General features: G+C 36.8%; 2 protein-coding genes across 3 annotated transcripts in view; both read right to left on the reverse strand.

Moving 5' to 3' along the window:
• The window catches only part of HSPA4L (heat shock protein family A (Hsp70) member 4 like), a 51,406-nt gene extending 42,669 nt beyond the window's left edge, over positions 1 to 8,737 (reverse strand). Inside the window, exons 1-2 of one of the 2 annotated variants that reach the window (XM_007091811.2) lie at positions 8,718 to 8,737; positions 7,288 to 7,485 (exon numbers count right to left, since the gene is read on the reverse strand). In XM_007091811.2, coding sequence (XP_007091873.1) covers positions 7,288 to 7,394 — 107 coding nt within the window. In that variant the 5' untranslated portion in view covers positions 7,395 to 7,485; positions 8,718 to 8,737. Of the gene's footprint in view, positions 1 to 7,287; positions 7,486 to 8,145; positions 8,224 to 8,717 lie in introns of those variants that run through there. The other variant, XM_042983936.1, reaches the window with a different exon arrangement.
• Positions 8,738 to 19,475: 10,738 nt separating this feature from the next.
• Positions 19,476 to 25,177, reverse strand: part of SLC25A31 (solute carrier family 25 member 31) — a 28,102-nt gene continuing 22,400 nt past the window's right edge. The window contains exons 5-6 of the mRNA XM_007091812.2: positions 24,549 to 24,674; positions 19,476 to 20,380 (exon numbers count right to left, since the gene is read on the reverse strand). Coding sequence (XP_007091874.1) covers positions 20,180 to 20,380; positions 24,549 to 24,674 — 327 coding nt within the window. The 3' untranslated portion in view covers positions 19,476 to 20,179. The remainder of the gene's footprint in view (positions 20,381 to 24,548; positions 24,675 to 25,177) is intronic.

Genomic DNA, 25,177 nt, shown 5'->3' on the forward strand with positions numbered 1-25,177 from the left:
ACCTGAGCCGAAGTCGGACGCTTAACCGACTGAGCCACCCAGGCACTGTGCCCCTTAAATCTTTAATTTCCAATGTGATATTGCCACCCTAGCGGTAGTCCCAGATTCTCAGAGAATGCCAAAAATTCTAAACAAACAATGTCTAAATGTCCTATGTCACTAAATGTCCTATGTCACTTTTAACAAAGGAGGGGTATAAAAACCAAATGACAGGTGTTACTTTAAGAAAGCTGTATTTGTATCTTCCCTTAAAACTAAAGATTAACTTTCTTTCTCTCTTATAAAGTCTATTTTTATAAGGCCAAAACCAATCAGGTTGGAGAAAACACATACTGTCAACAGACTATGAGACTTCTCATTCTCACCTAAGAGGTCCATTCTCTTTAAATTTGTTTACTTCTTTGTCAATCTCCACTAAGAATTCAAAGCCTCTTGATTTTACCACTTTGATTTAAAAAATAGCCCTATTTTAAAAATTTTCAGCTTTCCCTTGCCAATTTCCCTAAGATCACAATTATTATCAAGCACATGCTAAGAAAACAATGGCTGAATTAATGATGATATGAGAGGGCAATCAACTGGTTTAAATCAGGGGCTCCTGAGATGGCAGTAGCACCCTTCCCCCATCCCCCCAACTCCTCACTCCCAGACAACCAAAAATGCATCTTTAGATATTGTCAGATGTACCCTAAGAGGCAAAATCTCTAACTGAGAACCACTGCTTTATAGCATCATTTTCCAAATACTGTTCTGTGGAATATAATTCCTTGGAGGTTCAAATAAATTGAGGAAAACATTCTTTCCTTGGAATGTTTCAATGCCTATAAACAAATTAACAGATCTGAGAAGTTTTGCTGTAAAGAAAACATCTGGTTATTATTTCCCAAGGTTAACTATCTGGAAAAAAAAAACTGCCCTAGAAGGAAGTAGGGGAGGAATGTTCTCAAAAGAACTTATGGTTGCCATTTGCTTTCTAGCTTGCTACTTAGAAAAATAAGACTCCTAGGCATATATGATTTAGTAATAACAAAAACTTTCCAGTCTTTCAATATGGTCAACGGATAAAAATTTTTTAACATATAAAAAATAAAAATTTAATTCCAAATGCTTTTAGTGTATGTACCTAGTTCATAAATAAATTGGTTCACAACTTGAAACTATTAACAGAAATCACATGAACACTTACAGTTGACTCTTGAACAATGAGGGAGTTAGGGGTGCTGAATCACTGCACAGTTGAAAATCCATGTATAATTTTTGACTCCCCACTTAACTACTAATAACCTACTGCCTTAGTGGTAACAATTGATTAACACATATTGTGTGTTATATGGTTATATGTATTAAACACTGTATTCTTACGTTAAGCTAGAGAAAAAGAAATATTAAGAAAATTATAGGAAAGAAAAAATATATTCATGGTAGTGTACTGTATTTGTCAAAAAAAGTCCACATTAAGTGGGGACGTGCACAGTTCAAACCCATATTGTTCACGGGTCAACTATACATAGGAAGACATATTTAAAAAGCTAATTAGTCATATTAAATAAGATATATTTAACTGAAAAGCTGATTATCTTAAAATTCAACAGGTCAAATTCTAAACAGCAATGCACAATAATTTTAAAGTTCTTTCAATTACGAATGCCTAGACAAGGGATTTGCAAATTATCATTTGCCACCTGTTTTTGTAAACAAAGCTTTATCAGAACACAGCTATGCTGATTAATCTGTATTGTAGTGACCACATACATACTAAAAACTACCAATAGCATGTTAAACACCTTAAACTCACAATAGATAATATGTAATTTGTACTTATCATTCCTTGCCTTCTAGAAACTTTTCAGAATTTCTCACCCACAAATTCAAGGCAATAACTAGAGACTCATTTTATCATTGAAAATATTCATAGTAAAAAATTTTACAGTCCTAGCTTTGGCCATGCTAATGTATGAGCCATCTGCCTTTCCACTTCTCTCAGCACAATTAAAAACAAAAAAGGCAAAGGTATTCATTGAATTTTTGTTTTTGTCAACAGCAAAATAACAATTTGAAATGTCCACTAATGTAGTGCATCAATGGAATGCTGTACAGCCATTTAAATAAATTAGGTAAATTAGGTCAGAATAGCTAAAATCAACAACACAAGAAACAATAGGTGTTGGAGAGGATGTGGAGAAAGGGGACCCCTCTTGCATTGTTGGTGGGAATGCAAACTGGTGCAGCCACTCTGAAAAACAGTATGGAGGTTCTTCAAAAAGTTAAAAATAGAACTTCCCTATGACCCAGCAATTGCACTAGCAGGTATTTACCCAAAGGAGCTAGAGAGTATTATGTTAAGCAAGTCAGTCAGAGAAAGACAAATACCGTTAGGATTTCACTCATATGTGGAATTTAAGAAACAAAACAAATGAGCATAAGAGAAAAAAAAGAGGCAAACCAAGAAACAGATTCTTAACTACAAAGAAGAAACCGATGGGTTACCAGAGGGGAGGTGGGTGGGGGGATGGATTAAATAGATGATGGGGATTAAGAGTTGTGATGAGCACTGGGTGTTGCATGGAAGTGCTGAATCACTGAATTGTACACCTGAAACTAATACTACACTGTACATTAACTGGAAATTTAATAAGAACTTTCTTATAAAAATTTTTTAAATGAGGTAAATTAGACCCAAATGCACAAGTTTGAGATGTCCACACTATATTCTGAAAAAAATATTGCAAAATATAATGTAATTCTACTTTTGCTAAAAAACAAATAGAAAAACATCCCAGTTATGTATGCATATTCATACATTTGTAATAAACCTAGAAACATACACACTGAAGTTTACTAGGTGGTTGGGAAAAGACAAAGGAAATTTACTTTCTGGTTTGCATTTAAAATATTTTTAATCAAAGTTAACATAAGCTCATAGTAAAACATACAAAGCCAATTCATATGGTACAAAGAGTATTTAAATAAAATGTAAAAGCCTCCCCTCCCTCCCAATCCCCAACAACTGCTATCATCATAAAAAGTCCTCCTACCCAACTATCTACCATTAACCTCTGGAGTTTGGCATTTCCTACGTATAAAACTGTTTATTTTTAATACCCCAAAGTAAATGATTTCTACGTGTGTACATTGAAAAAGACGTCTCAATGTAACATATAAATAACATATTGCTACATTTTCAGATTATTCATACACTGATAAAGGGAAATAGGGAAAAAGGAAGACAGAAAACCAGAAAACAAGATACGAACTCTGATCATATAGAATTTATATAAACTACACTTAACAAAAATCTCTTGAAATAGTTTCACTTTTCCTTACTGTAAAATAGGTTCATAAAAATTCAAAACATTACAGTCTATGTATTAAAAGCACATCTTCCTTAATTCTACTCACAAGAAATATGCATTGTTTGTAGTTTATTGTCTTCCGTACTGTTCCCCCATATGCTTGTACTAACATATTTTGTGTTGTGTAATTTTATGAATTTTTTAAACGAAATAAGATTTTTTACATGTTCTTAAAATAACTTAAAAGCATATTAAAGCATTTTAAAACAGTATTTCTTAGAAACTAGCCAAAAATTGATGAATTTATTGATATTAGAGCAAAGATGCTTCTCAGCCAAATAATGTGCTCGTTATTCCTCATTATGTTAATATGGATATACAATCCTTATGCCAATGGATAATGGAGGACACTGAGGTTCTGGGGTCAAAGAGGCCTGAAACTGAATCCACTCCATTGCTTACAAGTTCTTGGCAAAACATTTAAGTTTGCTTTAGGCTTCTTATGAAGGAGGGAAAAAAAAAAAAAAAAAAAGCTAGTATTACCAAACACAGAGAATTGATGTAGCATGTATAACAATGGAAGCCCAATGCTTGGCACATAGCAATCGCTATTATCAACAAAGGCGGAGTGTTTTAGCTGATTACGTGCTTTAATCTAATAGTGAATGAGGATTCTTGGCTGCAGTTTTCTTTTCCCCTGTAAGAAACTAATCACTTTGATATAATTAAGCCTGGGATAGAAATTCCAATCCCCACATCTATATGCTTAATTGAATAATACAAACTTATCTAAAAATGTGCATACTCAGTAATCCTACTTCTAAGAATCTGAAGGAATTAAAGGTTAAAAAATTTAGTTCCAAAATAGCTACTGCAGTATGGCTTATTAAAAAATGTCCTCAATGTCCAAAAAGGGATGGATTAAAGAAATGATTATACAAACACTGAAACTAATGGTATAGAAATATGTTTTACATAGAAAGAGGTTACCCAACAGGCTACAAAGTATAATCTATCCTTGAAACACAGAGAAAATACTCTAAGTTTTATTTCTGGATGGAGGAATTACAATTCTTACTTTCGTCTTTTAATGTGCCTGTACTTCTTTTGTTTTATTTTTTAATTTTTTTTTAATGTTTATTTATTTTTGAGAGACAGAGTGAGAGCAGGGCAGGGGCAGAGAGAGGAGACACAGAAAACAAAGCAGGCTCCAGGCTCTGAGCTGTCAGCACAGAGCCCAATGTGGGGCTCAAACCCATGGACTGTGAAATCATGACCTAAGCAGAAGTCGAAAGCTTAACCGACTGAGCCACCCAGGCGCCCCATAATGTGCCTGTATTTCTACAATGAACATGTACTATTATGTGTACTTGTTTTAAATAAGAAAATGTTCTGAAATTAATTTTTTCCTCTAACTTATGCATGTTAATTTCCTTCTCCCTCTTCAGTTTATGCACAAGAGGAGAAGAGCAGCGAGTACGAGTACAAGCATTCCACCTTTACAGAAGGGGAATCTGAAGAACAGGTTAAATTACTTGTTCTCGGTCCCTTAATTGTAGGCCAAAACTTAATTATCTTTTCGATTAAACCGTCCTTCTTGGTTTATACACGGGAGCTTCCCATGTATACATACATAATCAAGTCTGTTAATGAAACGAATGTAAAAAAGTATAAATGCCAAAACCAAATAACTTAAATGGAACACTTCCTTCTTCTTTCTGCAAGAAATTCTTTCCTTTCCTCTTTCTGGAAATACCTATGTCTCACTACCTTGGTGTCAGCAACTGGAATATAGAAAAAAAAGTTTTTGAAGAGCTAGTTTATATGTAACATTAAATACTGTAGCGTTTCAGAAAAGTTACAGGTTATCTAATAGCTATGCTTTTTGCAAGATAAGTATTCAATAAATAAAGGTCCAGGTATCTGGAAAAGCTATGTTTTCACTCAATAATTTAAGCTCCACAGTAAATACAGTTTAAAAACAAACTACAGTGACGTATTAGTTCAGCAACAAAAGATCCTGAATAACAGTACACAGCCATGAAAAAGGACAGAGTTGCTGATGCAAGCTAAGAATACAAAACTTCCACCTGACCGATTTTCTCATTTGGATTTGGTTCATTCTAGATATTAGTAGTGGATCTTACACACAGATCAGAAATATCATATTAAACCTCAGCCACACAGAATTAGCCAATGTGCTTAAGAATAGTAGTAAAGAGACTTCTAGAACATGAAAATGAGCACCCTAATTTTTAAAGAACACTCTGTTAAGTCTGGCCAGGTTCTTTAGAGGGTCATGGACTCACTACTAAGACATCTGAACTCGGAAATACAGTACGTCTTACAGTTCCAGTTTCTGATCTTTTAGGATAAGGCTTTAAGGATTAGGGGAATGTTCATCCTACCCGTCACTTTTTTTCCACGGGCTAAGTCCCTGAAGCCAGAGACTGTCCCCATTAAACCTCTACTCTGCTGAAAGAGGACAGTGGAATTTACTGGTTCTTTTCTGGCAGCCTGTATCTGTTGTGGTGCTAAACAAGATCTGGCAGACATGAAGTCATAAATGAGTTCACAATTACTGCCTCAGCCTCTCATTGTGCATAAAGGTTGGAAAAAGATGTAAAATAAAGCAAGCATTGTAACAGTACTATGCTCATATTTGAGAATTTAAACATGCAAATTTTACATGGATGTACATGCACAGAACATAATAAATGTATGTAGAATAAGATGGTATAAAACCCTTTGGAATATTCTTGAAAGAAACCAAAGCACATACCGCTTCAAGTAAGCTACTCTTCAACATCTCCTTGACATTTTTTAATTATTCATAAAAGTATAGTAATTTTATCATTTTAAAGGGTTAGTTTAACACTGATCTTAAGATTAGTCTTATATTTACATAAATATTACATTTTGGAGAGTCTAATGTTTACTTTTCCACACAAAGTAAGATATGAACAGTTGGTTTGTTCATAAAACTACGGGTAACAGGAGCCAACAATAAAAGGCTAGTTTTTCATATTCCTGTCTTAATTATTCTTTGTCTAATTATCCTTTGCCAACAAACTTCGCAGAAGAGAGAAACAATGGAACATGTGGAAACATGTTTCCGTGACATAATGCCACTCCTAAGTCTTTCATCAACTGTTCATAAAAGAATCACTCCACAGTCATGTTTATACAGGACAGCCTCCTGATCCTTCTACGATTCATTCTGCACAAATACGCTTTTGATAGGTTCTAGCTGCACCGCTTTCCATTAACAGACTAACATTACCAACACAGGAGGCCAACAACTCCCATCCCCTCACTCCCTCGCTATTAATGCATCATTAACAATACGCCACTGGAAATCGGCTCGATTACCCCGAATTTTCAAGGGCATTGGGGGAAAACGCCGCACACCTTAACAACTTCTCATAAATAAATAAATAAATGCCAGATGACGCTGCAACTCATCTTTCTGATGTGTGCAGTCTAAGTTTTTATTTCTTACTTTTCTGAAAGCTGTCACGCAGAAAGACACGGGGAAAGCAGAAAGGGCAGAATGAACGAAGAATTCTTTACTCAGCTAATGGGAATTGCCCGCCCGCGGCCGATAATCTCAGGCAAACCCCACTAAAGGTAACCAGACATCTTTTCAGAAATTCGTTCAGGATATCGAGATGGTTCCGCACCAACCCCCCAAAACTAAGCAGGCCTGGGGAACAGAGGCGGGGAAGGGGTAATGGGGGCGTGTGTGGTTACAGAATGGTGATTCGAGAACTATGCGAGTTAAGACCCTTGTCCTTGAAGGAAAAGCAGGTTTGCAGTCCGACTCCCACCTGGGCCCGCCAACCTGCGGTCTCTAGAGATTGCAGTTGATGGGCTGCACCTGTCATCACAAGGTTCGGCGCGCATCAGAAGAAACCAGCAGGCAGGACTACGTCGTAGGGTCTGGAGTAAACGTTTGTTAGGGTTGGGGTTATGATCAAGCCAAGACACTTACGGAGTACACCTGTCGCTGTACTCATTGGCGATGGTCTCGATGCCGCCACTCCTTGCTACAGCGATGTAGCAGTTGAGAAAGCCGAGGTCAATGCCAACCACAGACATCCCGCCTCCTAATCGTCGGGGTGCTTGTGCTGAAGCCTCTTGTGCGGGAACAGCGTCCTCTTCTGACCTCTTGCTCCAGGAATTGGGACTCCTAAGAGAAGCAAAGGAAAAACAACCCGAAGTCGCTACGCATTAAATCTAGGACAGTGCGTCGGGGAGCAGCGGCGGAGATGAAGGCCTCCCTGGCCGCTGCCTCCGCCGCCTCGATCTCTCTCCACTGCGGTTCGGCCGCCTCCAACCGGCAGTTACATACGTCTGCGCCTGCGCGCTCGGCAGCCAGGGAGGTGCGCGAGTCTCCTCTCCGCGCCCGAGGCTGCTCCCCGCCTAGACTTCGGCCCCTTCCGTCAGTACTCGGGCAACGGCTGCCCGAGGAGCTGCGGGTTCGAGAAAGATCTGGAAAATGGAGGCGGCTGAGGCAGACCGGGGTGGGAGGGAGAAGGCGGAGCGGGTAGGATCGGGGAGGATCAGGGAGGAGAGGAGGGGAAGCGAAGGCAGTTTGCTCGCCATCGCGCGGCAGCTGGGAGCACTGCGGCTGGGCTAGGTAAGAGGCAGTCTCCCGGCCCCGCGCTTTGCCGGTGTGTTTTGAAGCACCCCTTTTGGGTTGTTTTGGCAACTAGGGGCACGCCTAATTACAGTGGCTGGATAATGCCCAGGCTTGCCCGAAGTCGGTAGCGCAGGCCGGAAGGCGCTGATCTGGCGCCGCCTCCTCTCTCTTTCCCACAGAAGGGCTACCCACAGCCAGAGCACCCACCCGTCGGCCTCGCCGCTCCGTGGGGCCCATGTGTCTCCAGCCCGCTGCGCTCGCAGTCTGGCCTTCGCAAGGTCCTGCCGCGCGCCGCGCCTGGCTCTGTGAGGTGGCGCCCATTGTGCCGCACGGCGGCCGCCTTGTCTCACCTGCCTCCAGGGGCGCTGCCGCTCACGGGGCGGGGGAGAAAGGAGTCCTTTTCATTTCACTAGCTGCAGTTCCTTGTGTGAAAGCAGCTGAACAAATTTTAGGGTTTTATTTTTGCTTACCAGGGCCTGCAATGCCAAAGAACAAACTTAGGCCAAGAAACAAGAGCGCACTGACAACTTTCCCTTCATGTAACTTCTTTACACCATCATAAAGATGCGGTCTCCTCCACTAACCTGGGAAAACCAGTATTACAGGAAAGTGACCTTACGGCTGTGTGTCACTATGACACCAGGCAAACTTGTGCCTTCCCTCCATACTCTGCCCTTTGGTCCGCAGAAAAAGAGCCTAGTGTGGTCCAGCTGCTTGCCTTCATTTGATCTGCATCTTTTGTCTATCTGAAAATTAATCAAGTTATAGTTTACACTTACGGAGTTTTACTGTCCTGTTCCTTCTTGTTCAGTTCTTTGTGGGTTTCCTGTTCCTTCTTGTTCAGTTCCTCGTGGGTTCCCTGTTCCTTTTCACCCAATTCTTTGTATGTTTCTTGTTTCCTATTTGTTTCCTTCTTGAAATAGGATTTTTTACCAGATATTTTAATACTCTTCTTGTTCCTACTTGTTCTCTTTTTTAAAAAACTTACACTTTTTACTACTATCAATGCTGCGACTGCAGCAGCAGCAACTGTGAATATAGCTCCAGCTGCTGTTGCTAAGAGGAACATGAAGTCCATTTTCAACGGTAATACTAAGGAAACTGGAATGTATGGTACTGTTTTGAAACCAGTCTTTTTATATTAAGGAGTCACATCTTTCTCCCATTTCACAAGCACACAGGAGAATGTGTAGCTCCCAGTTGACGGCGTCCTCGGTCCTCTTCTACGCTGCCAAACTGGGTGGAGCGGCCTCCCAGTAGGCAGTGTGGGAGCAGAGTAGGGATTCGGTACTGCCGCCCCCAAAAGAACCCTGGGCCCCCAGCTGTACTGGGCGTCTCATGGCTTCTACCTTTCCTCCTCTGTTGCTTCTTCTGCCATCATCCTTTTGAGCCTACCACCGTCTAGGTTTATTCCAGATTTATCCTGAAACTCCCCTAGGACCATTTATCTATGCTGTCTGTAAAACTTGAGGATGTGGGAATGATTTTTCTATTTCTATTAAAGAACATTTAAAATACTAAAAAGAAACAGTTGAGGTCAGGAGCAAGGGGTTATCATCGCACTCTTTACTATTACTAGGAGGAAATCATAGTACCTAGTGGCTAAAAGCATGACAAGCTTTGGGGTCACATAGACTTGGATTGTAGTCCCAGGCTCACCTAATTTATAGTGGTAGGACCTTGCCAAATGACTTAACACTCAAGGTTCAAAATCTGTTAAAGACAAATACACCTACTATGTTGTTTTTTTTATTATTAAATAATGTAAGCATAACAATAGTGCTTAGTTGGCACCAAAAAGGCCAAAAAATGGAAGTTATGCCTAGCCATTGCTAGAATATAGGAATATTGACTTATTTACATTGATCCATATATACAGCAGCCTTGCTGTACTCTCATAAATCTAGTATTTGTAAAGTTTCTTGGACTTTCCTGTGTATAGAATCATGTGGCCTAGGACATAACTAATCTTTTTTTCATTTTTAATCCTTTACCTGTTTTTTTCTTAATTATGTTGTTGAAAGTCTCTAATATGATGTTGAATAGGAGCAGTAGTGATAAGCATATTTATCTTGTGCCTAACAAATACTTCCGTGTTTTTGATGTAAGTTAAAATTATCCTCTTTTCCTGTTTGCTAAGAGTTTTTCTCCTAAGTGGACATTGAAACTTAACAAAGGTTATTTATCTATTGGTATGATCTTTTTATTTTCCCTTAATCTGTTAATGTGAATATTAATAGATTTTTCTAATATCCTTGTGTTCCTGGTATAAACCAGTTACGTTATGATATTCTGATTATTTTTAGATCTATTGGATTTGGCTTGTGCTTATTTTATTTAGAATGTTTGCATTTTAAATAGATTTTCCTTTCTTTACTCATCTTGTTGATATCAGGATTATACTAGCCTCATAGAAGTTGAGACATTTCCTCTCTTTATTCTTTTGCAAAGTTTTGGTAAAATATGCCTGTAAACCATTTTGACCTTGAGCTTATGAGGCTTATGACCACTGGTTAAATTTCTTTAGTGGTTATAGTCTATGTTTTCTATTATTTCTTGAATTAATATTGATTTGTGTTTTTACAGAAAATTTACCGTGCCGTCTAAGTTTTCACATTTGCTATCATTGTTGATTACTCACTTATGAGTTTTGCAAATCTTTTCTGCAGTTATATGTCCATTTTTTTTTCATTTTTTTTAATGTTTATTTTTGAGAGAGAGAGAGAAAGAGAGAGTGAACAGGGTAGGGGCAGAGAGAGAGGGAGACATAGAATCTGAAGCAGGCTCCAGGCTCTGAGCTGTCAGCATATAGTCCAAGGCAGGGCTCGAACTTGGGAGCAGTGAGATCATGACCTGAGTGGAAATTGGGCCCTCAACCGACTGAGCCACCCAGCCATCCCTCCATTTTCTCATTCTTAATATTGTTTATTTGAATCTTTTTTTTTTTTCTTGGTTCCTATCACTGGTGCTTTGTTACAATGTCTTTGTTTTCTACTTCATCTTCTGTTTATTATTTCCTTCTATATTTTTATGTTTACTTTGTTCTTTTTCTGATCTCCTGAGTTTAACACCTAGCTCATTAATTTTCAGTCTTTCTTATTTTTTAATACATGTATTTGCAGTCATAAATTTCCTTCCAGATACCATTTTAGTTGAATCTCTACCTGAATTTTCAAACAACTGAGATAGAAGAACAGGCAATAGATATAAAAATATCAGCATGAATACTGGTAAAACAGTACAGAAATGTATGCATCTATAGGCTTGTGATTATTGCACCCCAGAATTAAGCAGATTTATCTAGAAGGAGATAGACTGCCCCTCTAAAAATCCAAGGAGGAATAGACCAGAATGTGCGTAGGCTCTCAAGAAAAGTGAGAACAAGGCCAAATTACTCCCCAATTCATCAAGTTAAGTCACTTTTCCCATGAAAAACTCTTTTGTAGCCAGTGCTAATTTAGGTTTACCAATATATTTACCAATTTGTTTACTTTGTTGCTTGTTGTATCCCACTCTTTTCTGGGTTCAGTTTTTCAGTAATTCTTTAAATAAAGGTCTCTGATTGAACTTATGTTTTTGTTCTTCTCAAAAATCTTTTCTTAACCTAATTTTTGAATAATAATTTAGCTGTGTATAGAATTCTTGACAGTTACCTTCCCTTATTTTTTTGGCATCCATTATTATTGAAGAGACTAAATATTGTTTTTAATTTTTTTCTAACGTGTATTTATTTTTTGAGACAGAGAGAGACAGAGCATGAATGGGGAAGGGTCAGAGAGAGTGGGAGACACAGGATCTGAAACAGGCTCCAGGCCCTGAGCCGTCAGCACAGAGCCCGACGCGGGGCTCGAATTCACGGACTGCGAGATCATGACCTGAGCCGAAGTCGGCCACTTAACCGACTGAGCCACCCAAGTGCCCCTAAATATTGTTCTTTTGAAAATCATGAGTTTGTCTTTTTTTTTTCTTTGATATTTGGCAGCTTAATTACGATGTGTCTAGGTATGGATTTCTAAAAGTTTATTCAGAGATTTTTGTTAACCTGAGGATGAGTGGATTTTTTAGGTTCTGGAGAAGTCTCAGACATTATCCCTTTGATAATTGCTTCTCACCCCTTCTTTTCAGTTTCTTTTGGATCTCCTATTAGAATGCGTAGGGTCTCTCTATTCTAACCTCTGTGACTCTTATTAGCCTTTCTTTGTCATCTATTTTTAATTTCGAGCACTCTACCATTTTTAGATGTTAATTTTCAAACTTGTCCTTTCATACGGTACTGTTTTCATCATTTCTCTCCCTTCAAAAAATCTATTAATCACTTTAAACATTCTAATTTTATAGTCTCTTTTAGAATATTTTATCACATTTTTAGTTCTTGGGTGCTAATTCTTTTATGTGTCAACTCTGCCACATAGTGCTTTCTTGTTTCCTCGGTATGAATTATATTTTGACCATAAATTCACCTTCACTGAGGCTACTTTTTTTGTGGGAATTTTTGTGTACCCTGGGTCATAGAAGTATCCTAGAAAGCTTTTGTATTTTTTTTGTCAGAACCCTGAGGAGTCTCACTAGTGTCAGAACAGTTCTAACTTTTCAGTTTGGAGTGCATATATCATACAGATAGTGTTTCTGTATATAATACAGTTGACCCTTGAACAACATGGATTTGAACTGCACAGATCCACTATATGTGGATTTTTTGGTTGACTACAGAATCATACTGTAAATTTATTTTCCCTTAAGATTTTCTCAGTAAGATTTTTTTCTCCAGCTTTATTGTCAGAATACAGCATATAATACATATAACATGAAAAATATGTGTTTATCAACTGTATCAGTGAAGATTCCAGTCAATAATAGGCTATTAGTTAAGTTTTTGGGAAATCAAAAATTATACATGGATTTTCAACTATGCAGAGGATTGGCACCACTAGCTTCCACATTCATTAAAAGGTCAACTGTACTTTGTGCTGGCACAAACCTGGGTGTTTTGATTTCTCATAGATGACTTTTTTCCTACTCACTGCTTTGAAATGGTTGTCAATCCTCTTGTCTACTATATCTGGGGTCTATTTTCTTAATCTCTCTCATATATGGAATTTCAGAAACAAAACAGATGAACATAAGGGAGGAAAAAGAGGCAAACCATAAAAGAGACTCTTTACTAGAGAGCACAAACTGAGGGTTGCTGGCGGGGAGGGGGCTAGGGTAAGGGTTAAATGGGTGATGGTTATTAAGGAGGGCACTTATGATTGGGCACTGGGTGTTATACATAGAGGATGAATGAATCACTGAATTCTACTCCTGAAATTAATATTACACTATCTGTTAACTAGAATTTAAATAAAAATTGAAACAAATAAAAAACATATGGAAATAGCCATATGCTTAACGCTTTCAAAAAAAGAAAAAAAACCCCACTCCTTCCAATCTTTCAGTACGCATGATGAATTCAGTTTCAGTCCCCTTACTTTACTAGGGCCCAAGCTCATAATTCCTATCTACATGTGGGTGTCAAAACTACCCTTAGGTCTGTACATGTTTCTGAATCCTGTGAGAGGCTATGCAGTGTTAGCTCTCAGCAATGTTCCTAGCCATATCTTTGTTGCTGACATATAGTATTTCCCTTTTTATTAAAAAAAAAATTTCTTTTGGATATATTTTATCCAATATGTTCATGTTTGTGAGGGAAGGTATCTGTGTAAATTCAATCTGCCATATTGCTAGGTATTTAGCTCTTATACTTGCAATAAATATTTAACCCAGAATTTCTTTTATTAAAAAAACTTTTTTTAATGTTTAGTTTTGAGATAGACTGAGACAGAGTGTGAGCAGGGGAGGGGCAGAAAGAGAGGGAGACAGAATCTGAAGCAGGCACCAGGCTCTGAGCTGTCAGCACAGAGTCTGACATGGGGCTTGAACTCACAAAATGTGAGATCATGACCTGAGAGCTGAAGTCAGATGCTCAACCGACTGAGCCACTCAGGCACCCCTTTGATCCAGAATTTCTACTTCAACTGGATTATTGCAATAATTTGCTTCCTGTTCTTTTTTACATTGTCTTTCTATTAATAGTAACAAGCTATCTTCCTAAAGTATTGCTTTGACTTTGTTATTTACTTCTTCAAAAAATTAGTGATGGTTCTCCACTGTGTAAATTCTTCACTCTGGCATTGAAAGCCTTTCACGGTTTGACCAATTTATTTTTCCAACCCTATTTCCTATCACTTTTCTACATCTATTGTTTTATCTCAGCCAGCTTGGCCACTTACTATTGTTCAAGTATGGCAAGTTTCTCCAAGTTTTTGTGCCACTGTCTTTCTCTGGAATATAGCTCAAATTTTACATGCTTTATTAAAATCTTCAAAGGGGGCCTGGGTAGCTCAGTTAAGTGACCAACTTCGGCTCAGGTCATGATCTCATGGTTCATAAGTTCAAGCCCCACGTCAGGCTCTGTGCTGATAGCTCAGAGCCTGGAGCTGCTTTGGATTCTCTTTCTCCCTGTCTCTCTGCCCCTTCCCTGCTCACACTATGTCTCTCTCTCTCAAAAATAAATAAACATTAAAAAAAAATTTTTTTTAATAAAAATTAAAAAAAAAAATCTTCAATATTGTTTAAGATCCAGTGTAAGGTATCATGAGGCCTCCAAGACTGCCTCAAGTTAACTTTGTTTCCTTCCTTTTCTAGCACTTTGTACCTTTCTTTCTTACGACCTTTTTTACATTCTGTCCTCCACCAGTTGTTTTGTCCATTTTACTAGATTATAACTTCTAGATATGACCTTTACAAGATTATGAGGGTATGGAATGTATTTGTTTTTGTATGCTTTAAAACTAGCCAAGGCTTTGAACTAGAGAGTGCACAATAGTTATAAAATAGGTAGGAAATTCACTCTAACAATAAATGCTATAGTAGAGATTTGCATTGGAAGTCTAGAAGCTTCTGTGTTTGAAGGGCTAAAAATGGGACACTTGTCTGAAGGCAGGAAGCAGGAAGATCTTCACAGAGGAGTCCACTTTAGAATTGTGCTTTAAAAAATGAGTAACTCTCAAGGTGGATAATGAAAAGGAAATAATGGGAAGAGGGGAAAAAAAGTACAAAAAAGGTAAATGACACTGAAAAATAAGGTGCAGTGGCAGAGAGGCATCAATAGCATGCCATATTTGGGGAATCAGAGGTTACTGTTAAGCCTACAATGCCTAGGACAGATATGGTGTACAGCTGAAGTCTAGAGCTAGATCACAAAGGATACTCTATGCCACACTAAGAAGTCTTTCGTTTACCCTGTAGGCCAGGTGTTTACCTTTTCAAGAATGAAGACAGTTTTTTTTAAGTTTATTTATTTTGAGAGACACAGAGAGAGAAACTGGGGGGCAGGGAGGGCAGGGAAGGGTAGAGAGACAGAATCCCAAGTAGGCTCCAAGCTGTGAAGGCAGAGCCTGATGTGGAGCTCGATTTCAAGAACCATGAGATCATGACCTGAGTAGAAATCAACTGACTGAGCCACCCAGGCACCCCAAAGACATATTTTTAATGTACAAAAAATTATGCCTCCCAAAGTAACTTTTTTTTTTTTTTTTAGCATTTATTAGAATAGTATGTTCATGTACCATGAGTTCTAGGATACTTCAGCATATACTTGTATTTTGCTAATCCCTAAAGCTTGTACATATATGAACAAAAAAACTGCTGCATATACATAACATCTGACTTTAAAATTCAATTTTCAATTTCAATTGGAATATGGACTCCTAAATTACTTGCAAAAACTGCCCCCCAACCTCACCCAATCCTGATGACCCACAAGTCAGGAAGTACTACTATAAGATATTTAGAAACACTGAAATAGATGGAGACTGACATGATCAGATTCAGAGTTTAAAAAATACTTTGGTGGCAGTGTTAAGAATGGATTAGAGCAAGGTGAGACTGGATACACAATGGTCAAAAGACTGTGGTAGACTACTAGTTATTTTTAAAAAACTATTATTTTGTTTTGTACACATGGCTGCTCAACTGCAGACTATTATTTCTCATCTTCTTTGTAACTAAAGCCATGTGACTAAAGTCACCAGTGTGTATATATATAACATGAGCAGCTTCCACCTTACTTGGTTAAAATCCCTTCCATCTGCCCTGATTAAATTTTCCCTTTTCCTGTAAATGGAAACACAGATTACCCAGAGACCCAACTTTGACTATGCAAATAAGTACAAAGCTCTAGGACAGAGGTTCTTTACCTGTGGGGGGTGCGGGGGTGGGGGGGTGGGGGGGGCGGTCCCCGTGTTCCCAAGGGATCCACAGACAGAATTAAAGGGGGGGGGGCAGTGTTTTAAATTAACCTTTAACTAAAAGTTAACATTTGTTTCAATCATGAATATAGACACAAATCACTGAAGTATTAATAGTATGTGATTTTTCCCAGCAATAGAAATCAGGTATTTGCATACATTATAACTGTTGGATATATAATTTCAAACATTTATGGACATCAATACTATGAAATTATGGTAATTATTAGACCACTGTACCTTGTTATGTGTTAAAAAGCAGCACCTATTTCTATATCACAAATTTGTACTTTTATATATTTTAATAACCATATTTCAAATACTGTTTCCTTTGTAATTCTGTGTATTGTATTTTATTCATTTAACACTATTACAAGGGATCCACAGGCTTTAGATTGCCAAAGGTATCCACAGCATAAAATGGTTAAGAATCCCTGTTCTAAGATATCAGAGCAAAAAGTCTGAAGGAAGGTGGGTCTCTGAAGGAGTTCATAGACCAGACACCCTGATAGCTTACACTGCTCCCCTCCAAACTATTAAGAGAAACACTTGTCTTGCTTAAACCACTATATTTTTGAGTCTCTTTGTTACAGAATCTTTGCCTTTACCCTAAGCTTATTAAAATATCTTGCATTAGTGACAATAAGTCCTCAAGGAAATGACAGTCAAAATGGAAAGAAAATAAAAACGTACAATTTTTAGTAAGTAGATTTCATAAGAGCAAGTGATCTATTTCGTGTTTGAACTGAAGTAGAAGGTGGTAACCAGGTTTCTAGTGTGGGAGACTGAGTAGAATTGGTATGTACTGTTAAGATAGGGGTTATGGAAAGAGAAGTCAGTGTGATTTGAAGCAGTGAGTTAGGTTTTAGAAATGTTGGATTAGAGAAATCAGTGGTACAGAGAGAAAGGGGTACAACAGACAGAATTGCATCTGGAAACTCCAAAGAGGAATCTGGGTCAGGCTAAAGAGAAAATCTTGACTGTAACTGGCATACAAATGGTATTTGAAACTAAAGACACAGAAGAAATGAACTAGGAAACCCATATAAAGTAAGAAAAGAGCTTTGGACTGGCCCCTGGAGAATACTAACATTTAAGATATGGTGGAAGAAAAGGAGCCCCTTTGAATTTACATTTAAGTCAATCAGCTAAAGAGGAACAAAGGTATTACTTCTTATTTACATAGCACAACTTTCATTTATAAACAAAGGAACTATTTCAGAAGTTTTAGTCAAGCATACCAAAGTTCTATTAATGAAAAGCATCAATCCAGAGTAGGAATATAAAGTAGTAAAAATTTCTTCAGGGCCTTCATGATTCTTACTTAGTACATATTTTTTGTTGCTTATTTTGTCTTTTTTTTTTCCTTCTGTAACAAAACCTGCTGTGAGAAAAAAATGTAAAATTCACCAAAATAGATGTTTCATTAAATATAAAGGACTACAAATTTAAAAGGTTATCTTTTGTAAGGAGGATGTTATTTTAATGAAATAAGTAAAGATGAACTAAAAGAATGTAGCTCTAAGGATGAAATTTTAAGTATTATTTGGACATAGTTTCAGGGTGGGAAATTAAAACTCCTACCCAAGACGACTCTCTATGCAAGGAGGTGCAGCACTAGTAATTTAAGATGGAAAATAGTACACATTTTATTTATGTATGTATTTTTTTAAACGGTTTTTAAGTTTAAATTTTTTTGAGGTGGGGCAGGGGTAGAGGGAAAGAGAATCTTAAGCAGGCTCCACGCCCAGTGTGGAGCCTCATGTAGGGCTCCATCCCATGACTGTGAGATCATGACCTGAGCTGAAATCAAAAGAGTTGGAAGACTGACACTAACCAGCTGAGCCACCCAGACACCCCTGTACACGTTTTAAATATACTTTAGCTATGTACTTTTCCAACATTTACATTAACATTGTAAAAATTATTTCCTTATGAAATCTCCATTATGATTTTGCTTACTTTAAATCACTAGCAGCTTAACGTAATATACGGTTTTCATTCAGTCCAGAATAAGTAACATTTAACTTCCTTTTGTCCTAAGTATACATCTTCCAGACTTCAAAAAATAGACTTTACGCGGCACCTAGGTAGCTCAGTCGGTTGAGCATACGGCTTCAGCTCAGGTCATGATCTCGTGGTTCGTGGGTTTGAGCCCCGCGTCAGGCTCTGTGCTGACAGCTCAGAGCCTGGAGCCTGCTTCGGATTCTGTGCCTCCCTCTCTTTCTGCCCCTCCCCTGCTCACACTCTGTCTCTGTCTCCCTCTCTCTCTTCCCTACCCACACTCACACTCTGTCTCCCTCTCTCTCTCTTTCGAAAATAAACATTAAAAAAAACATACTTTCTGGTCTAGCGATTTAATAATTTTTTTTAATTTTATTGATTTATTTTGAGAGAGAAAGAGAGAGGGAGATGGAGGGAGAGAGAGGGAGAGAACATGAGCAGGGGAGGGGAATCCCAAGAGAGAGAATCCCAAGCAAGCTCTGCACTGCCAGTGTGAATTCTGACATGGGGCTTGAACTCACAAACCATGAGATCATGATCTGAGCTGAAATAAGAGTTGGACACTTAATTGACTGAGCCACCCAGGTGTCCCTAATAATTAAATTCCTATTTGCCCTCTATTCAAACCATTCAGGATTTTAAAGACTTCTTTCCTCTAAGCATGTCTCTGTACAAACTGAAAACTTTTACAGGGAAGACTATTCCTAATACTTGATTATTTTAGTTGTTTTTCTGTGAGCCATCTTTTATCTTCCTTTTGTTATGGCAAACACAACTAGCAAAAGTGTAGAAGATATTTTCTACTTTGTTTCTATAACCTTCTATGTTATGTTGACCACTGCAAGAAATCATGTTGAGAGTTTTCAAGAGTTTTTTTTTTTTTTTTCCTCATGTGGTAACACCAAAATATTCAAAAAGTATAGTCTGGATTATTTTCCTAGAAATGTACTTTTTGCCTTTGTGCAGGAGGAAGTTCACCTACTCCATTTCTGCCCATTCACAGCCTCTCAAAAATCTCTCTACAGTTTATCCCTTCTAGCTTAACATTCCTTTACCCACTAAAACTTTAAGATCCTGGGAATTTCAAATGTACTATCTTCTACGACATTTCTGAAAAGACAGACTCTTATACAAAACCTTGGAAACCCCGTCTTCTGTCTTTAAGTCAGTTCCAAATTCTGACAAAAATTTTATTACTCTTTGCTTATTAATAAAGTTAGAATCAAGGGGAAAAAAGCTCATATGTAACAGTTTTAAACTTTCTTTATTATCAATACAGAGTACACAAACTAATTTTCAAGAGTATATATTTTGTTCCAAGATATATTCACATTAGCCAGATTTTATTTAAAGACAAAAGCAGACATGCCATTTTATATCTTTTCTTTTACAACTACATGTTTATAGAGTCATAAAGTCATCAATTTTTTATGATCAGATCTAGAAACTGTACTTATAACAGCTATATGATAACATAAATATACACAATACCTGAGCTGTCTTAATAGAGATGTTGTAGAAGTTTACTTATACCCATAAATATGATGACACCTCCTGAGAAGCTTTTAATAAATATTTAATATATCATATGATTTTAAATGGGAAGACAGTTATATTGAGAGAATAGCATTTAAAAAGAATAAACTTGCATATTTTAGATTTTAGCATTACACTTTTTAATTTTTCATCATAAAAGAAAAGGATTTTAAACACTGAAATAACATACTACTTATGAGTAAAATGTCACATTGAGTTTGAGTCTAAGTAAGTAGGAAGGAAACCCACATTTATCTGATTTTTAGTATTTAAAACCCTTGAAAAAGCATATGTTTTATTGTAGAATTAGTACTCTAAAAAATACTGACAGTAATAACACACTATCAAATTGTATACAAATGGCAGCTATATAATTTGTATGTTTAACAACTTAAATATATGCATTTCTTAATTTAATCTCCTGATGAACTACCTCCAATATCAATATTAAGGAGTTCTTTAATTTTATCATATAGTACTAACACCAAAGCACCCCCTGTACCACGAAGGATATTGGAGAAGGCACCACGAAAAAATGCATTGATTCCTTCATGTTGGTATATCTTCACAAAGCAGTCTAAAGTTCCTTTATATTGCCGTTCAGCCTCACCACTCTATGTAAAGAAAGACAAATAATTTGTCATTTTAGTATCTTTCATCTTAAAAAAATTTTTTTTTAATATTTATGTTAGAGAGAGACAGCGCAAGCAGGGGAGAGGCAGAGAGAGAGGGAGACACAGAATGGAAGCAGGCTCCAGGCTGTGAGCACAGAGCCAGATGTGGGGCTCGAACCCACGAACTGTGAGATCATGACCTGAGCCAAAGTCAGCTGCTCAACCGAGCCACCCAGGTGCCCCAATATCTTTCATTTGAAGACATGTTTTTTTTCAGCACGAAGGATAGATTAAATTAACACTGTATTGAGTAAGTATGTTGAGTCAATGGGCATATATTGAATACTGTACCTAGTGGTTGGAGAATTCTCATCTTGAAAACTGACCATATGTTAGGCTTCACAAAGTTCAAAAGATGACATCACATACTATGATTTACCCTCTCACTACTTTGCAATTAAGTGAGAAATCGATAGCAAAAAAGATAACTAGAAAAATATCAAATGTTTGGCTATTAAGAAAAACACATCTGAGAAAATATTTAAAGCTTCATAATAACAACCAAACTCCTTAACTAAAATTAAGCTTGGGTAGTAACTTATAAGGAAATTAATGACTTTGAAATATCAGAAAGGAAAGGCTGAAAATTAATGAACAATCTAAACATTTTTAGAAAATAAACCTAGAGAAAGTAGAAATAAGAACACAGCCCACAGAAATAAAGGAAATAGGAAATAAATATAACAGGAAGTATACAAAGTCAAAGTTACTTGAAATATTTTACTGAAAAATTTCTAGAAACAGTATTTGAGGAAAAACAAGAAAGTCTCTAAATTTCTTAGAAACATCAAATGTAACATCACTGCAGATGATCCAGAGATTAAGAAAAAGCAAGATGGTATTACAAACAACTTCATGATAATTGAAAACTCAGAAGAAATAGACAAACTCCTAAAAAAGCATAATTTACCAACAGAATAAAAAAATAAAGCATTGGAATACATGAAATTCATTAAAGTAATCCAATTAGTTGCTGAACATCCTCTCTTAGAGAAAACCATGTGTCCAGATGGCTTCAAATGTGATCCCTACTAAATATTCAATGAACATTTAATTCCAATCTTACGGAAGTTATTCTAGAGAAGAGAACAAGTGTAAGACTCCTCCATATGTTTTATGAGGCCTGCATAACCCTGGTACCAAAATTAGACTAGGACAGTACAGGAAGGAAAAATTACAAGACCAAATCACTGAAAAAATGCAAAACTCCTAAACAAAAACTAGCAAGTCAAACCCAGCTAGAAATATAATATATAATGACCAAGCTGGGTTTATCCCAGGCACATAAGATTTGTTTAGCTCTGGAAAACAGATTAATGTAATATAACAGGTTAACATATAAAAAATGAAATCATCTTAACAGATATAGAAAAACATGACCACCACTCATGATTAAAAACTACTACAACCCAAAACAGAAAAGAACAGCCATAATATGATAAAGGATAACTACAAAATCCCACAGGTAACATTTTTAAAAATTTTAAACAGATTTACTTTATTTTTTAAATGTTTATTTCTGAGAGAGAGAGAGCGCATTCACACGTACATGAATGGGGGAGGGGCACAGAGAGAGGAAGACAGAGGATCCGAAGCAGGCTCTGTACTAAGAGTAGAGAGCCTGATGTGGGGCTCAAACTCACAAACCTGAGCCAAAGTCAGATGCTGAACTGATTGAGCCACGCAGGTTCCCCCAGCTAACATTAATTTATGCAACACTGAAGAATTCAATAAAGGCATAAGATTAGCAAAAAAAGGTTGACAGTTATTACTTCTTTAGTATAACACTAAAACAGAAGCTTCAGCCAGTGCAGAAAGGCAAGAAAAGGAAATAAAAAGTGCAAGAATTGGGACACCTGGGTGGCTCAGCTGGTTAAGTGGCTAACTCTTGGTTTCAGCTCAGGTCATGATCTCACTGTTTGTGGGATCGAGCCCTGCATCAGGCTTATTTAAATCTCCCTTATTTAAAAAATCTCCCTTATTTAAATAAATAAATAAACATCAAAAAAAATTTTTTTAAAGTGCAAGAATTGATAAGGGGAAGAAACATAGTATTATTCACAGATATACACCTATGTTTAAAAAAATACAACTTCAGAGTGTAGATATAGACTAGTATTTGTAATAGGGTTTAACAAAGTTGTAGAATATAAATGAAAATACAAAAATTAAAGAGTACTATTATGGGCTGCGCTGTGTCCCCACAAAATTAATATACTGAAGTCCTAATCCCCAGTACCTCAGAATGTGACTAAATTTGGATATGGAGTCTTTATAAAGGTAATTAAGATTAAATGAGCTTATTAGGGTAGGGCCTAATCCAATTTGCCCATCCTTATCAGAAGAGAAACAGAAAAAAGACCATAGGAAGACACAAGGAAAAAGACAGCCATCTATAAACCAAGGAGAAAGGTCATCAGAAGAAATCAGCCCTGCTGGACTCTTTGATTCAGACTTCTAGCCTCCAGAACTGTGAGAAAATAAATTTCTATTGTTTAAGCTACCCAGTCTCTAGTACTTTGTTATGGCAGTTCTGGCAATACACACACATATACCTAAAATCCCTAGGGGTGCCTGGATGGCTTGGTTGGTTAAGCGTCCGAATATGGCTCAGGTCATGATCTCATGGTTCATGAGTTCAAACCCCACATTGGGCTCTCTGCTGTCAGTGCAGAGCCTGCTTTAGATCCTCTGTCTCCCTCTTTCCATGCCCCTCCACGGCCTCCTCTTTCTGTTTCAAAAAATAAATAAAAATTTTTTAAAAAAAGCTTTAAAACTCCATACACCCACAATTTTTTTCTGAATTATTGTGAGAGTAAGTGGTAGATTATCATGTCCCTTACCTTCAAACACTTCTATGTGTATTTTCTAAGAGTAAGAATATTTTCTTGCATATCCAAAGTACAGTTATCAAAATCAGAAAATATAACATTGATACAGTACTATTTACCTAATCCACAGTCTATATGCAAATTAACTTTCCATTTAAAAAAGTTTTTCAATGTATTAAACTACAGCTAGATATAGATCAAGAGGAAACACAGGAGTAACTTTAAAAATAGTCTGTGAGTGAAGTAATAATAGGTATGCTTTACCTTTTCAGGTGGCCTAAAGGATTTGTAGACATAAAATGAAGATAATGATAGTAACTACACCTCATGGCATTGTTCTGTCAACTAAATGAGTTAAAGTGCAAAATGCTTAGGACAGTATCTGGGACACAATAAGCCCTCTATTACTATTCTAGCTTTCTGGGCTCATTATTTTTAACTGCCCTCATGAAACCTATCATCTAGGTATACTGAACTACTTCTCAAGCCATACCTCTACATATGTTTCCCCTCCTCTGTTTAGAATGTTCTCTCACTATCTAGAGAAAAAAAATCTATTTACAGACATTTAGCTCTCCAAGGGGTCACATCTGATCACTTTAAACATTTAGATATCCATCCCTCTGTTGCATTCCTGGAACCTATGCACATTCGATTTATACCATTAACTGTATGCATTTAATACTATGCTATTAATTTGGAAGCAGATTCTACCTTATTTTGTGTCACCATAACATAGCATAGATTAGGCACTCAAATATTTGCTAAACAAATGAATGTAGCAAGTAACATCAATAAGCTGGATGTACCAAAATTTTGATTTGGGGATTTATATTTAGAACATAGATCATTAAAACAAGTTTTCATCCTCAGAGTTAAAAATTATTTCCTTTATTAAAATATACTACAACAAATAACAACATGTCAATGGCTTGTGACAGGGCTTACTGTACTTAACCTAATATTCATTTAAGATAGACATACTCATCCAATCTGTGCCATCCCCCTCCAATCCCTGCCATCCCCCTCCACCTTTCAGATATGTTATAGGAGTGGAAAGAATTTCTATTTTGATAACAAAAGAGGAAGAAACTTTTGCTGGATGAAGTTTGTTTGGGGTAAGAAAGGATACAAGAACACATCATACATTTATTTTTAGTAAATAAAACAGACGTCCTGCCTTTTGGCCACAATTTCTCTAAAATTTGAGTAAGTTTATATTTGAATATCAAAGATATTAGAAAATTCAATTAGGTTCACAAATAATAATATAATACCTGCATCATCATGCGTCTTCTAACTGTGTCAAAGGGATAAGAGAGAATTCCAGAGCATGTGGTCACAACTTGAGCAATGAAAAAGGAGACAAGAAACGGAGTTTCCTTTGGTTTTGGTAATAAGCCCTAGAAAAGAAAAACATGTCAAGTAACCATCTAAATTTCCAAAATACCTTAAATTCTTAAGTCAAAGAGTAACTCCTATAATGAAAGAGGGCTCAATTATACTTCAAATGCAACAAAACACAGTTTGATTTAATGTGGAAAGATTAATATTAGGAGATTAGTAAGAAAGAAGTATGCCGTACATGGCTTCACTTTAAAAGCATACCTGAAAGAAAAAAGCATATTTGCTATTATCAGAGATTTGTTATTAATGGCAAACACTAGGAGAGATAGCAGCCAGTGACCAAAAAAGTTCTTCCATGGCTCTTCCTCATAGAGTTAAAAATTAAAGAATGCCTGATACTATCATCAACAGTATTTGATAAGCAGAAGAAACACTCCTAAATTTCACAACTACTACAGGTGATGATAGAGAAAAGCAGAGGAAGAACACACATAAAATTTTCCATTACTAAATAAACATACATAAGAGCATGTTAATTTCCATTAATTTAATCTGTCTA

The sequence above is a fragment of the Panthera tigris genome, chromosome B1 (assembly GCF_018350195.1).
Source record: "Panthera tigris isolate Pti1 chromosome B1, P.tigris_Pti1_mat1.1, whole genome shotgun sequence".
NCBI classification, from domain to species: Eukaryota; Metazoa; Chordata; class Mammalia; order Carnivora; family Felidae; genus Panthera; species Panthera tigris.